This window comes from Xenopus laevis, chromosome 2L (genome assembly GCF_017654675.1).
Source record: "Xenopus laevis strain J_2021 chromosome 2L, Xenopus_laevis_v10.1, whole genome shotgun sequence".
Lineage (NCBI taxonomy): Eukaryota > Metazoa > Chordata > Amphibia > Anura > Pipidae > Xenopus > Xenopus laevis.
This window is the reverse complement of record NC_054373.1, coordinates 155,789,833-155,804,240: the sequence shown is the minus strand read 5'-3', so window position 1 is coordinate 155,804,240 and position 14,408 is coordinate 155,789,833. Positions and strand designations below refer to the sequence as shown.

The window sequence follows — 14,408 nt, the reverse complement described above, 5'->3', positions numbered from 1 at the left end:
TTAAACTTGATCCTCACTTTGATCTTTGCCCAAACTGCCATTTGTTCCTGACATTATTATTGGTTATCCTGTGGTCTACCTGGTTCCTGATCAACATATTTCTATGTATTTCCTATCCCAACCTCCCTCCTAAATATCAGCTATGTAAATGGTATTTTAATGAGTACTGATATGGCTGCCGATGCCTTTGGTTTCCTTTACCTTCACTTCACTGTCTCTTTGCTCAACTGAAATGTAAAGGATCCCAGTGAGTTTTGGAACAGAACAACAGCAACTCATAAGGGTGTCCAGTGAACTTCAATAAGGTCTATATTCGACTATAGGGAAGTAGACATTCTGTTCTTAAAATCCCCATTAGAAACAATTAACAATAAAGAGAATGAGAAATGTATAAGCAAAGGTGCAGTGGCCCTTTAAATTAGATATAATGGCTGACCCCAACAATCATGTTTATTTCCTGTGCCACAACATTTTAGGCTTTTCCCCTGCTTGTATTTCAATTATTTCCAACCTAAAATCAAACAATAATACATTTAAAGTCATTTTTTAGTCATATAAACTGTTTATAAATCTTTTTTTTTATTTATTTTTTTTAAAGTGGTTTGGAACCTTCCTTTGCATTTAACCGAAAAAAAAGAGAAAATCCAGGACTACTTTTTGTTATTCCCTTCAGCTCTCATGGACATTGTGTCCTCAGTAGAATTATTTAGAGGATATACAGTCTGTGAGCAATGGCTCAACTGTGACTCTAGGCATCTCTCAGCACACTTGTCTGTCGTGGGGTTCTGGGAGTTGTAGTTTATTAACAGCTGGTAGGTCATGGCTGAATTCCAAAAATACTGAAATGTTACACACTGTGCTATTATGTAGCAAAGTCATTTTCTGACTAAGGGAACCCACAGTGACTAGAGGCCTGAGCCAGACACCCTGTCTGCACTGCTCAGTAACCAATCCTGTTATTTAAAGGGCACAGTTAACCTTTAAATTTGCAGTTGGCCTTAATTTTTTTATTTTATTTGGTTTTTGAATTAACTTTTTGTTCAGTAGCTCCTCAGTTTGGAATATCAGAATGGAATCTGGTTGCTAGGGCTGAATCTACCCTAGTGACCAGACAGTGGTTAGAACAACAAACTGGAAGATGAACAGGAGAGGGCCCGAATAGAAATATAAATAATAGAAAAGAAACAATAGCAGTTTTTTTAGCCACTGGGGGTCACTGACCCCCATTTTAAATCTGGAAAGAGACAGAAGAAGAAGAGAAGTAATTAAAAACTATAAATAAAATAAAGACCAAGTGAAATGTTGCTAAGAGTAGGATGCTCAATAACATATTAAGCATACACATAACATACTATAAAAGTCACTATGTTTGCACCAGGTTCCTATAGATTAGAAAAAAAAATATTTTTAACCCCAAGCCCACATGCTTATTTATGTATGCACCAAAATGCTGGACTTTTTATTTGCTAATGGTGGGTTACTAGGATAGATGATCCAGGCAACCAGACAGTTTAGGTACTAATCAAAAATCCTCAAACATCAAGACTAACTTGCAAATTGTCTTAAAATGTCACTGTCTGCCTCATAATGGAAAGTTAATTGTGAGTTGATTTATGCCTTTAACGAAGATTCACAGACACTCCTGTTACATAATTGGCCTTGGATGAGGGAATCTGAGTGGCTGCAGAGTTGAGTGACGGAGAAGCTAAAATCAGAGTCTCTCTTGAGACTATAAGAAACTAACAGTAGCAGGTTGATCTGGTATGCAAGGGTAGGAGGACAAATTAATTATTGAAAGGAGAAGCTGTGAGACCTGATTATGCAGAAGCAGCCAACATATAAGCGTCACCGGAGTTAAACCTGTCAGTTTCTGGGGGAATATCTGCTTGATATATTCTTAATCTGTTAATATATATATACATACATAAATAGATATCCATTGTGGTCTGTATAAACCTGCATAGGATTGGTAGATTGACCCAGGTTAGGTGGTTGCATGGGCATGGCAGTGTAAAGGTTAAGTTCAATGCTTAAAGTTAGGTGGGGAGGAAATGTGAGCTTTGTCTTTCAGGAAAGGCCAGTTCCCCCCATCATGTCCTTCCCCCCCAACCTCACATCCTCCGTCCGCCCTGAATAACCACCACTCCCAGCACAGTCCCCCACACTAGATACACACACACACGTTGCTCCTACAGAGCGCAGACTGGGGAGCTGCAGCAGTGGGGCGCCTCTCCTAAGCCATGAAGCCCAGAAAGTCACTGCAGGACATGCTGAGAGGGCTGAGCAGGAGCTTCAACTGTGCCACGGTATGTACAAAACGGGGGGGGACCCTGTCTGTTTTTCGGGGCGCAGTGTGGTAGGTCTGAAGAGATGATTGCGTGCATGCCACTGTACCCTGGCAGAAAAGCAATGGTCCTGTGCTTACAGCTTGGCACCGCACCACTGGGAACGTGCTCATAAAACACTGCTGTTGCTGCAGGGGTCCATTTGCATATATTATATCTAATAACAAGCTGCCCGTGTGTGCACATGATAGGCTGTGTGTGTGCGTTGGACTAGAGGTGAGTAGAGGGCACGCCGAGGGGGTTATGAATGAAAGTGTTGTTTCTGGCTGGAGTGGGGCAGAATGAAGGCAATCATAAAACTGGCAGGAATATTTTACTTTGCTAATTCATATGCGTCGCTGCTGTGTGTGTGGGTTATTGTAGTGCAGGGAGCTGTGAGGGAAGGTCAGGGTGTGTATGAGTGGGGCTTGACAGGCGTCTGTCAGTTTGTGTGGCAGGTGTAGCCCTACTGACAGCGAGCCCCTGTCCCTCTGTATCAGACCCATGTAATACATACGTGCAGCAGAAAATAAACACAGTAAGGTGAACAACAGGCTGCGCAGTTTGTGCACGGAAACTTCAGGCTCTTCACATGTTGTTGTCTACAGCCTTGGCCCTAAGGGGTCCTGGGCGTTGTAGCTCAATAGCAGTCAGCATTTGAAGGACCAGAGGTGTCTTCTGGTGGGAGACCCAGACTCATCCTCCTGGGCTATTCTACAGTACCTGCTCTGCTAAATGGTAAATGCTAAATGGCAGCAACAGTGCCTAAAGAACAGGTTGCCAGCAGCCATACTTATTATGCGTTATGAGAGGAATTTTCCCAAATAATTAAATCGTTGTTTTTATAAAGTCCAAAAACCTTTTTCGCTAACAACAAAAAGTTTTATTGCAATTTGTCCTTGCCATCAGCTGTAGGGTTGATGGAGGGAAGTATTATTAAATCAATAAAAAGGGTTCTTCCCAGAGAGTCCTGTGTCCATATACATTTATGAATAAGAATGTACATGAGGGTGGGAAGCATAAGACTGGGAGTGAGTCTGGACTGATGGACATGGACAGTGTGGTTTTGTACAAATCTAGTCACCGGTGCCCTTGGTGAAAACAAACATCTTGGTTGCAATGGGTGACTAGACCTGGGCAAACATTGTGCTATTCTCCCATAGCTCTATCCAGCAATGAACTGTAGCGGGATGTGCCCAAACTGCAGGCTTTTACATAAATACCCAGATCTTGTATGTGGGAGATGCCATATGTCCTTATATTTGACATCATAGTAGGATGAATGTAAGAATTCAATGATGATCTTAACACTGTTAACATTCACTTTTCTATCATCTCTAAAATAAAGACAAAATACGGCAACTTTCTGTTTTGTACCCCATCACCCAGGGGTGATTCTGGGACACCCAATGCAGCCATGGCCAAGATCTGCAGGTAGCAGTTACTGAGCTGCTGTTTGAAAGCAGACATGTGATTGGCTGTTGTGGATGACTAGGTCTGGACCTGTTAATACATTGCCCAATATTGCTCACAGTGCAATATGTATGTATAGTATTCATGTAACATTCACTATTGCTATGTATTACTACTATGCAGGGCAGACTTTGACTAATGCAGCAGCAACACTCATTTAATTTAGTCCATAATATTAATATGAAAGCTAGTCTGCCATTTTTTTTTATTTATTTTACATATGCTTGCAGGACAAGTGTCTCTTTTTTATTGGGAGAACTTTTGTATTGGAGAACTTAACGGAACTTGCTGATAAATGTTAGTTTTCCGTTGGGGAGGGGTAATGTTTCCCCAAGTGCTCAACATAATCCCCCAGTGTGTATATAACTAATACCCTTACTTACAGGATCTGCCTGCACATCATACTTCAGGGGCTGAATGCTGTGATCTTGCCGTACAGACTATCATATCCTTTTACATACAGGCTGTGGGGCTGATTAAATACTAATACCTTTTGTGATTTCATACTATTTTTGTTGCGTCGTGTTACTCTTGTACTTATGCACATTTCTGTCTGTTCTGCTCAGAGAAAGTTTTAGGGTAAACCAGGGGTATGCCTTGAGTTCCAAAAGTGGCTGCTTCTTGGAGGAGAAATCAAAGTAAAATACAGTGTGTGTGTGTTTGTACTGGTATTGGATCTGTTATCCAGAAACCATTATCCAGAAACAAGCTGCCATTTTAACCGATTTTACAGATTTTAAAACATTATTTCCTTTTTCTCTGTAATGATAAAACAGTACCTTGTACTTGATCCAAACTAAGAATAAATGAATCCTTATTGGAAGCAAAACACTTATTTCGGGTTTATTTAATGTTTAAAGGATTTTTTGTGGACTTAGGGCAAAGGCACATGTGACGATCCGTCGTCGTGACTTTTTAAAAACCACGATCGTTGCGACTTAAGCTGGCCATAGATGTTGAGATTTTTAAAAGGTCAGATCCTGATCGTTAGACCACGATCTTCTCGGAACGATCGTACGAATTGACCATCAACTAAAAAGAACAATTTGCCAGGAAAACAAAGGGGAGCTGCCTGCTTGGCCCTGCAAACATAGATAGATTACACTGGGACCGACAAAGATTTTTTGACCTGGCCGATCAATTTCCTGACAGATGTCGGCCGAAAAATCGTAAGATGTACGATCGTTCGAATCCCACTAACCGCACGATAATTTTGAAGGATTGGTCGGACTTCCCTAAAATCGGTCGTTCGGCAAGAAGAATCGTCGCATCTATGGGGAGCTTTAGCTGGTGTAGGATATTGTACAAGTCACCGCAATGAATAGCTGGCAATGGTGATCAGTTTCCGTGAGTTGTTTCAAAAGTTGTGACGATTAATTGCCATGTGTGTCTAACCCTTAAGGTATGGAGTGGAGATCCAAATTACAGAAAGCCCCCTTATTTGGAAAGCCCCAGAACCTAAGCATTCTGGATAACAGGTCCCATAAATGTATAAGGATGAATGACAAATCAATAGGGCTACAGAATACAGATTTGCAGTGTTTTATTGACATATTGCCATGCTTCTAACTCTTGCTGTGAATGTCATATGTGTTTGTTTGTTCTTCTCTCCTGTTTGCATCCAGTGACTATAAGAGCAGGTGCCTCTGTTATGAAGACTGTTCATTGTGCAAGTGAACATTTTGGATTCAAATCAGCACAGATTTTACCCACAATGTAGACTTGTGTCCCTAGAACTCCAGCATAATTGCAGGTGCATGTGCCCACCTAAACTTGGATGTGATTAATCATTAGGGCCACACATTTTACGCAAGTTGTGACCCACGCTATTTTGTGTTGAAATGGAGTCACTTGGCACAAGTCATTTGAGTCCAGGCTGACTAATTCAGAGCAGGATGAAGAGGCTTGTTGCTTTAAATGAGCATGTATGGGCCCAGGAACCTTTATGAACTGTATGAAAGCACGCTTATTTTTGCATCCATTTTTGCACTTGAGAACCAATCTAGTTTTTGGTTTCTTATTGGAGAATGTGAGTCTGTTAACATCGGTTATCTCTATAACTGAGTATTGCCCACATTTCCTTGTGCATCTTTATAGCAGGCCCTCCAGCAGCTGATGATCCTTGGCTCCTTAGCCTAAATTATGATTATAGTTATATAGATATAGAGAGACACAGTTACGTATTGATATTTCCTGCAGATGAAACTCTTCCTCTTTCTGGTGCATTTTTTTGCTTAATTGGCATATGTCATCCCAATTTCCTCAGTTTTGCCCTGGCACATTATCTCACATTTACTGGAACAGATGCACCTGCATAACTAAATGTTTCCAGTGTAGTGCATGGATTCTGTTACTGTTGGACTAGGTTACTGCATAACCCCCTTAGTTTCATACAGAGGAGCTTTATTTCCCCTCTGATCTGGGAGCTGTAAGCATTTGAACTGTAAACATATATTGATGAGCTGGGCCCTCATTCACCCCTATATCTTTTAGTTAAGGGTGTAACTACAGAGGAAACAGACCCTACAGTTGCGGGAGGCCCAGGAGTGTTAGGGTCAGGACTAGGGATGCCACCTTTTTTAAAATGTTTTACCGGCTCTTGGGGGGCGGGGACACAAAGGGGCAGGCCGTGATGTCAAAAGGGGTGGGGCCACGCCACGGACGCCAGAAGAAGTAAAAGAAAAGGTAAGTTCCAGGGGATTGGGGGCAGGCCGAGGGCTCCTTTTAATTGTATTACAAATTTACCAGCAGCTACATTGCCGGTAAATTTGTAATAGCGGCCCCGGCCTTGACAGGTATTTTACCGGCTAGGCCGGTAAAATACCGGCCGGGTGGCAACCCTAGTCAGGACACACAGGCAGATTTGGGGAGATTAGTTGCCCGGCGACAGATCTCCTCTCCTCCTCTTCTTTGCCTTCCTCCGCCTTCCACTGGCTCTAATGTAAATCGAGGGTGGGATGGCACTCAGAGCGATTCATTTTCCAAAGTTGCCTCACGAGGAAACTTCGGGCAACTTTGAAAAACGAATTGCTCTGAGTGCCATCCAGCCAGCGATTTACATTTTAGCAGGTGGGGAGGCAGTACAGGGAGATTAGACGCCCCGAAGTAGAGGAGATTTGTCGCCGGGCAACTAATCTCCCCGAATCTGCCTGTGTGCCCTGACCCTAAGTCCCTAATTAGTGAGCAATTTCAATATCTCTTGGTAGAATTGGTCAACTTAGCTCAAATATTTTTGGGCCCTAAATTGAATTTGCTGTTGGGTCCAGTAACATCTAGTTACACCACTGCTTTTAGTATTTGTATGGTATGCAATTTGTATGGTTCTAGAATGCTGCCTTCTCTTATACAGCCCTGATATGCCTTGTTAGCTGCAGAAGACATTCCAGTTGGCAGACTTTATGTCTCATAGAATTGTGTAAGAGCTGCATGGATTTCTTTCTATGACAGCATTGTTTTGATATGACCCTCACATATTTGTTTACTGCTGGACAGTACTTACAGAGTAAGTTAATGAATGCTAGTCTGATGGCTACCCGATAGTCTCACCATGATTGATCACAGGCTTCTCTAATTGTCAAAATGTTCTAACTCCTTGATTGGCTATACAATATAGGATTCGATTCAGGATTCGGCCAGGATTTGGCCTTTTTCAGTAGGATTCGGATTCAGCCAAATCCTTCTTCCTGGCCAATCGGAACTGAATCCTAATTTGCATATGCAAATTAGGGGCGGAGAGGGAAATCTGTCTTTTTCATACAAAACAAGGAAGTAAAAAATGTTTTCCCCTTCCCTCCCCTAATTTGCATATGCAAATTAGAATTCAGAATCTGTTCGGTATTTGGCCAAATCTTTCACAAAGGATTCCGGCGTTCGGCTGAATCCAAAATAGTGTATTCGATGCATCCCTAATAGAATATCTTACCATTAACTTGTAACATCTGATTAGCTACTGGATGGTTTTTTACAATCGTTTTCTAAAGATTTAACTGGCTAAGGCACTGGCTCTAGTGGTTACACCTAGACAAAAAGTTGTTTGGTTAGGTGCTCACACCCCTTTGAATTTTCCTAAATTCAAAGGCTTGTAACTTTTTTTTCAAGCAATTGTTTTTTTTAGCTCCAGTTTCCCTTTAAGCATTGGTTGCACGGTCACCATGGAACAAGTTAATGTCAATATGTTTGTGGCTTAGAAGGGTTGTCCAAAAAAATAAATTGTGCTTGGCAGTTTTATAGCATTTCTCTGCATACCCCCCCCCCCTTCAAATCTTAAATAAAGTCTGTTTCAAGTAACCAGATCCTGAAAAGCAAAACCCTGGAAACTTTCCCTGCATCTTTTGGAGACAAATATGATATAAATGCCATGGGAGCATGGAGGGTGAAACTGTATAGAGAGACGCACATCGTACTGTACATTTCCATTATTTATCTTGGGTCCTTTGCAAACTCTATTTGGGATTACACATGGTAAGAGGCGTCGTGTGCAGAACCTATTGAAACGAGAGTTCATTTCACAATCGAATCTTGCACAATGTGAATGAAATGCTGACTGGTTAGAACTTCATTTGGTTATGTATGCAAAAAAAGGGTAATCGAGCAGACATGTCAAAACATGTCATTGCTCCACTCAATAGAAGGGCCATAAAGATGGTGTTGCAGTGGTCAGCATAGAAATACTACACATTGTGTGTAGTATTTAAGGAGATTTAATTGTGTGATCTAATGCAATGCCTTGCAACCCTGGGGTCAGGCCTGGATTCTGGCAAATGCCATAGGGGCTACTGTAAGATGCTATTAGGGTTGCCACTTGTCCGGATTTGACTTGGACAGCCAGGTTTTCAGAGGGGCTGCCGGAGTCAAGAATATGGAAAACCGGGCAGGATCTCCCTTGATCAACATGGCGTTTAGCCAATCACTGATCACCATGCCATAGCCCCGCCCCATTACTGCTCTCACACATTGCCTGCCAGGCCTCTGATTTCATGCTTTCACCCCCTGCCCGGTGGGCCATGGAAAGGTGACAACCCTAGATGCCATATAGACAGTTACTATTTATTGGGCTAGTGGGCAGGCCGGGTTACTAACTTCCGGGCCCCACCTCCAGCATGTGCGAATGCCAGTGCACGGCACATCGGGGTTAAAGGGTCTGGGCTGGGGCTAATGGGGTGCTGTTTGGGCCTCTGTGTACTTGAAATGCCAGGGCCAATTGTGAATCCCAGTCTGGACCTGTCTGGGGTCCTTTAGTAGAATACAAGTCAGGGCATTATCTGCAAGAAGTTAGTATGTTCTCCCCATGTCTACATGGGTTTCTATAGTTAATCCCAGTGACGTTCCTAGGACCAACTGGGCCCTGCAAAAACCGTTTAAAAGGGAACATTTTAAGAGGTGGTCGCCCTCAGTCTTGTACATACAAGTGCCCCAGTCAGCTGCCGAGACACAGATTGGGAGACTACCATACAACAGACCCCACAGTCCAGGCAACACTGGACCCCCCTGTGGCCACAGGGTCTGTTGTAGGGTAGTTGCCCCACTGGGTACTGCTGTTTCCTTAAACACTAGAAAAAAAAGATGAATTGATAAATAGCATATTGTGTGAATGTGACTTCACTGTTCTGTTGGGGCAGGGCGTGATGTATGACCTGTGCACTATGTCAATGAAAAATAATAATAATAAAAAAAATTGCTGCAGGGGCCCAATTATTTTTGCTTCTCAAACCTGCATCTCTTTACATTTTCGTCTGTTTATATATTTGCAAATCCCATGTGTTGCACAAATGTCTGACTGTCTCCTTTTATTTATTAGATCTGCTCTGTGTTCCTTTTCTGGCTGCAGGATGGTGGTGAGAAGTGTAGTTCTGCAACATCTGGGAGGCTCAGCTTACCCATCCTGCAGCGCCTGAACTGTAGTGCCAAATACATGCTCTCCTCCAGCCAAGACTCCCATTCCCACAATGCCTTGCACGTTCTGTTAGAATAAGGAGAATAAAAAGAAGCACGCAAGTCATTGTGGGAGTTGGAATCTTGACTGCTTTAATTAAGCAACATGTTTGTACTTTTTTAATTTTTAATGTGAGGAATGCATGGAATATTTTCGTATGGGAAGCTGGGGAGCAACATTAAGTGGTTATGGTTCTTAGTGAGAGTCTCATTGAGGCTAAAGTTATTGGAGGACTTTCCAGTTGCAATGGAACCAATAGAACATAGAGACTTCCTAGCAAATCTATTGTACTGATATATATTAGAGAGCTTGTTCACCTTTAAGTTAACTTTTAGTATGTAATAGTATATTATAGAATGGCCAATTCTAAGCACCTTATCAATTGGTCTTCATTATTTATATTTTTATCATTTTTAAATTATTTGCCTTCTTCTTCTGATGCTTTCCAGCTTCAAATGGGGGTCACTGACCACATCTAAAAACAAATACTCTTTAAAATTACAAATTTGTTGTTATTGCTACTTTTCATTACTCATCTTTCTATTCAGGCCTCCTTCTATTTATATTACAGTCTCTTATTCAAATCAATGCATGGTTGCTAGGGTCATTTGGACTTTAGCAACCAGGTTGCTGGAATTGCAAACAGGAGAGCTGCTGAATAAAAAGCTAAATAACTCAAAAAACACAAATTATAAAAAATGAAAACCAACTGCAAATTGTCTCAGAATATCATTCTCTACAGCTTTCTAAAAGTTAACTCAAAGGTGAACAACCCCTTTAAAGATTAATAACCTAAGAATAACTCCAGAATGTATTTTCTCCCAGAAGACGTGAAGTGAACTCAGTTCCACAAACAGTTTTTTTATGAGGAACTCCCTTTCCATTACCTGTGTATGTGTTTTCCTTGGTTCCTTGAGAATCACACACTTGCTCTTTCATGACCTGAGTGGAAACATCACTTTTTGTTGCTCTTTCTTCAGTTGGTGAGTGTTAATCTCTGGGTTTTTTCCATTGCAGCCCACTGGAGTGGAACGTCATGTGTTTCAGGAGAAAACGCTGAAGAAAAAGAGGCTTTGTGCCGCCTGCAGTGAGCCTGTAGTATCTCAGGGCAGTGTTTGCAGAGGTGAGTGGAGGGGTGGGGACCTCTTTGCCTTCTTCATTGCCTTGTGTCTTCTTCTCCACGCGATATTGTGTAAGCACTAGGGATGCACCAAATCCAGGGTTCGGTATTTGGCTAGGATTCGGATTCAGCCGAATCCTTTGCATGAGCTTTGCTCAGATTACTACAAGTTATAACATTTTAGCTAAGATCTGATTGGTTGCTATATGAGCCCATGACTAAGTGCCCTTAGGGTTGCAAAACGCGTAGGGTATATGGAGATGCTGATATATTTTTAACTTTTCTACAAATAAAATTATTTTTTAACTGAATTCTTTTGGTCCTGTGGATCCGTTTTGAGTGCCTGTCAGCTCTGCTTCCATATTCGTTGCTATAGATATCAGGCAGTGGGGCAATGTTGCACATATGTTAGTAGATGAGCGCCACTGTGCCTTGTGTACCTTCCTCCACTGAATTGTTTTGTTTAGATCTGAACAAGCTTTTGGCTCTCCTCCTTTGATGATACTGCAAGTTTATTAGATCCATTTTAAACAGCTGAAGTTAATCAAACTACAAAAACATTTTTAGCCATTTTTGTTTGGCAGTAGACTGTAAAGAGACAACATGATACTCCTTCTGTGCCACCCTCCCATACAGTGTCGGACTGGGACACCAGGGGCCCACCAAAAAACCTTAGACCAGGGGCCCACCCTCAGTACTAATTTCTTCCTCTCCTCACTTAAAGGGATACTGTCATGGGGAAAAAATATTTTTTCAAAATGAATCAGTTAATAGTGCTGCTCCAGCAGAATTCTGCACTGAAATCCATTTCTCAAAAGAGCAAACAGGTTTTTTTATATTCAATTTTGAAATCTGACATGGGGCTAGACATATTGTCAATTTCCCAGCTGCCCCAAGTCATGTGACTTGTGCTCTGATAAACTTCAATCACTCTTTACTGCTGTACTGCAAGTTGGAGTGATATCACCCCCTCCCTTTCCCCCCCCCAGCAGCCAAACAAAAGAACAATGGGAAGGTAACCAGATAGCAGCTCCCTAACACAAGATAACAGCTGCCTGGTAGATCTAAGAACAGCACTCAATAGTAAAAACCCATGTCCCACTGAGACACATTCAGTTACATTGAGAAGGAAAAGCAGCAGCCTGCCAGAAAGCATTTTCTCCTGAAGTGCAGGCACACGTCACATGACTTGGGGCAGCTGGGAAATTGACAAAATGTCTAGCCCCATGTCAGATTTTAAAATTAAATATAAAAAAATTTGTTTGCTCTTTTGAGAAATGGATTTCAGCGCAGAATTCTGCTGGAACAGCACTATTAACTGATTCATTCTGAAAATTTTTTTTTTCCCATGACAGTATCCCTTTAACCTATATTCTACTAGTCTCTTTTCTTTACATACTATAATCTATTATTCCACCTATTTAGCCACTTTGTTCTCATAGAAATAGGGAATGGCCATGAAATAAGCCAAAAGTTTAGCAGCATGAGGGCCCACTGACACCTGGGCCCACCGGGAGTTTTCCTGGTATCCTTGTGGGCCAGTCCGACACTGCTCCCATACCTCCCAACTGTCCCATTTTCGAGGGATAGTCCTGATTTTGACAGCTCAACCCACAGTTCCGGATTGTTACTGAAGTTTTTCGACTTTCTCTTTGATCTCCTGCACTGAACAGCCAGAAAAAGATAAAACATTTCTGAAAATTAATTGGCTTTTGGCAGAGAGCACAGAATACGTGGCGGGTGCACTTAGATAATTTTTTAACAATTTAAGATAAGCAAAGAAGCAATTGTAAAAATTTAAGATAAGTAGGTCTCTTGGGGATACTGTGACTTGCTGCTTAAAGGGCAATACACTTTCAATTCACTTTCATTAGCAAAACTGCAATAACACATAAAAACCACATAAATGTGTTCAGACTTTAATAACCTGCCAAATTTTGTAAAATGAACATGGTAATTAGGGGGTGTGGCCATACAATGGGCGTGCTAACAATTTTGCTGTGCTCTTTGCAGCAATTTTTTAGTCCCTCTTTCTATTTCCAAAATGTTGGGAGGTATGCAATGCACCCTCTCCTATACCCAGGGCATGGTCGTTCAGTATGTAGGGTTGTTCATGTTCATGTGCACCAGGACCCTGCTCCCCATTCTTGGTACATCCTGGGAGAGAAGGAGGGCCGCCCTGGGGGAACCTTGAAGGTACATTTTGGCAGGCTTATACCATAAATGTAACTGATTTACAGAAGGTTATTTTATGGTTTTATGAAAAAACATGATCAATTGCATAGCAATAAAGGTAAAGTACATTTTTCCCATTGATGTTGTGCTACCTCTAAATTGGCAGCTGTAATGCTTACACTACATAAGTACAAAGTAGTACATTAATACGACTAGTAGCATAACCAGCAGAAAAAAAACATACTCGCTGTTCAGGCTTCGCTTGTTTATATCTTTTTCTTTAATCCATCTTGGGAAAGAATAAGTTAAGTATACCCAGGCTGCTCCCTGTTCTCCAAGTGCCACTGATAAGCGAGTGGCTACTGGGCAGACTCCACCCATTCTATGACTGGCCCCTGATAAGCAGGGCTTGGAGAAGGGTAGACAAACACTTGACCGGCACTTAAATTCCCAAAGCTCAAACTATAGGAATGTTATTTCTAAATAACGGACACAGCAGTCTGATTGAGAAATTGTGTCAGGAGACTGGAAGGTTGTGGCACTGGGTTAAATCCCGTTTAAAGAACCGAGCAAAGCAACCCAACTGTGAATGAGCAGAAAGGAACCTCAGGAAGCCAAAGCTGTTATTGACTGGCTGCAACCTTGGTTCATGTAGGTAAGGTACAATCCTTGCTATAAGCAAATGTACTATGGAAATCCCTTTGACAGGTGCAAAAATTTAGCAAAATATAACATTTTTGCCTCTTATCTGAGTTCTGCTGAATCATTACCAGCATACTGATAATTTGGTTTCCTTATTTCATTTAGTGTAGAGAATGATATATCATAGAAATGATGTTTTTAATGGCAAAGTAGGAAGCAATACATAGACAATGCAGAAATCATTGCCTAAAGAATGGGTATGTGTGTCCTGAAAGCTTACAGTCTTTTGACTCCCTAAGGCTGGTCGATAAAAGCTGCTGACTTGCCCCATCCAGACCGAGCTGCCAGCTTATTAGCCCATGTATGGGGGTCTCCTGACTGGCTGCCAAACTCATATTATTAGAAATAATACAGATATCGTGCAATTTTGAAAATCCGGTTGGGTGTGGTCCTTGCCCAACGGGTCCAAGCTAGGCATGAGGCAAAATAGGGGAACCATGGTGGAAGTAATCACATCTGCTAGAAAACTGTAAATTCTCTGAAATTAACAAATAAAGTACAAGCTAGTGGGACCTATATAGAGTTAAGTTTCAGGAATATTTGAAAACATAAGCTAAAGGTTTGGTCTCCATAGAGGAAGTTGAACACCCCCAGAGATAGCAGAAAGAGCTTATTTCCAAAAATAAGAGTTTTAGAAGTCAGCCTGTAATGTCCCAATCTGCGCATACCTACAGATCTTTAT

The 14,408-nt window shown here is 41.7% G+C and overlaps 1 protein-coding gene across 3 annotated transcripts in view; it reads left to right on the top strand.

The window, feature by feature from the left end:
* Positions 1-14,408, top strand: part of tns2.L (tensin 2 L homeolog) — a 91,288-nt gene that overhangs the window by 19,004 nt on the left and 57,876 nt on the right. Inside the window, exons 1-2 of one of the 3 annotated variants that reach the window (XM_018247584.2) lie at positions 1,941-2,306; positions 10,747-10,852. In XM_018247584.2, coding sequence (XP_018103073.1) covers positions 2,241-2,306; positions 10,747-10,852 — 172 coding nt within the window. In that variant the 5' untranslated portion in view covers positions 1,941-2,240. Of the gene's footprint in view, positions 1-1,940; positions 2,307-10,746; positions 10,853-13,146; positions 13,680-14,408 lie in introns of those variants that run through there. The other 2 variants (XM_018247583.2, XM_041582595.1) reach the window with 2 other exon arrangements.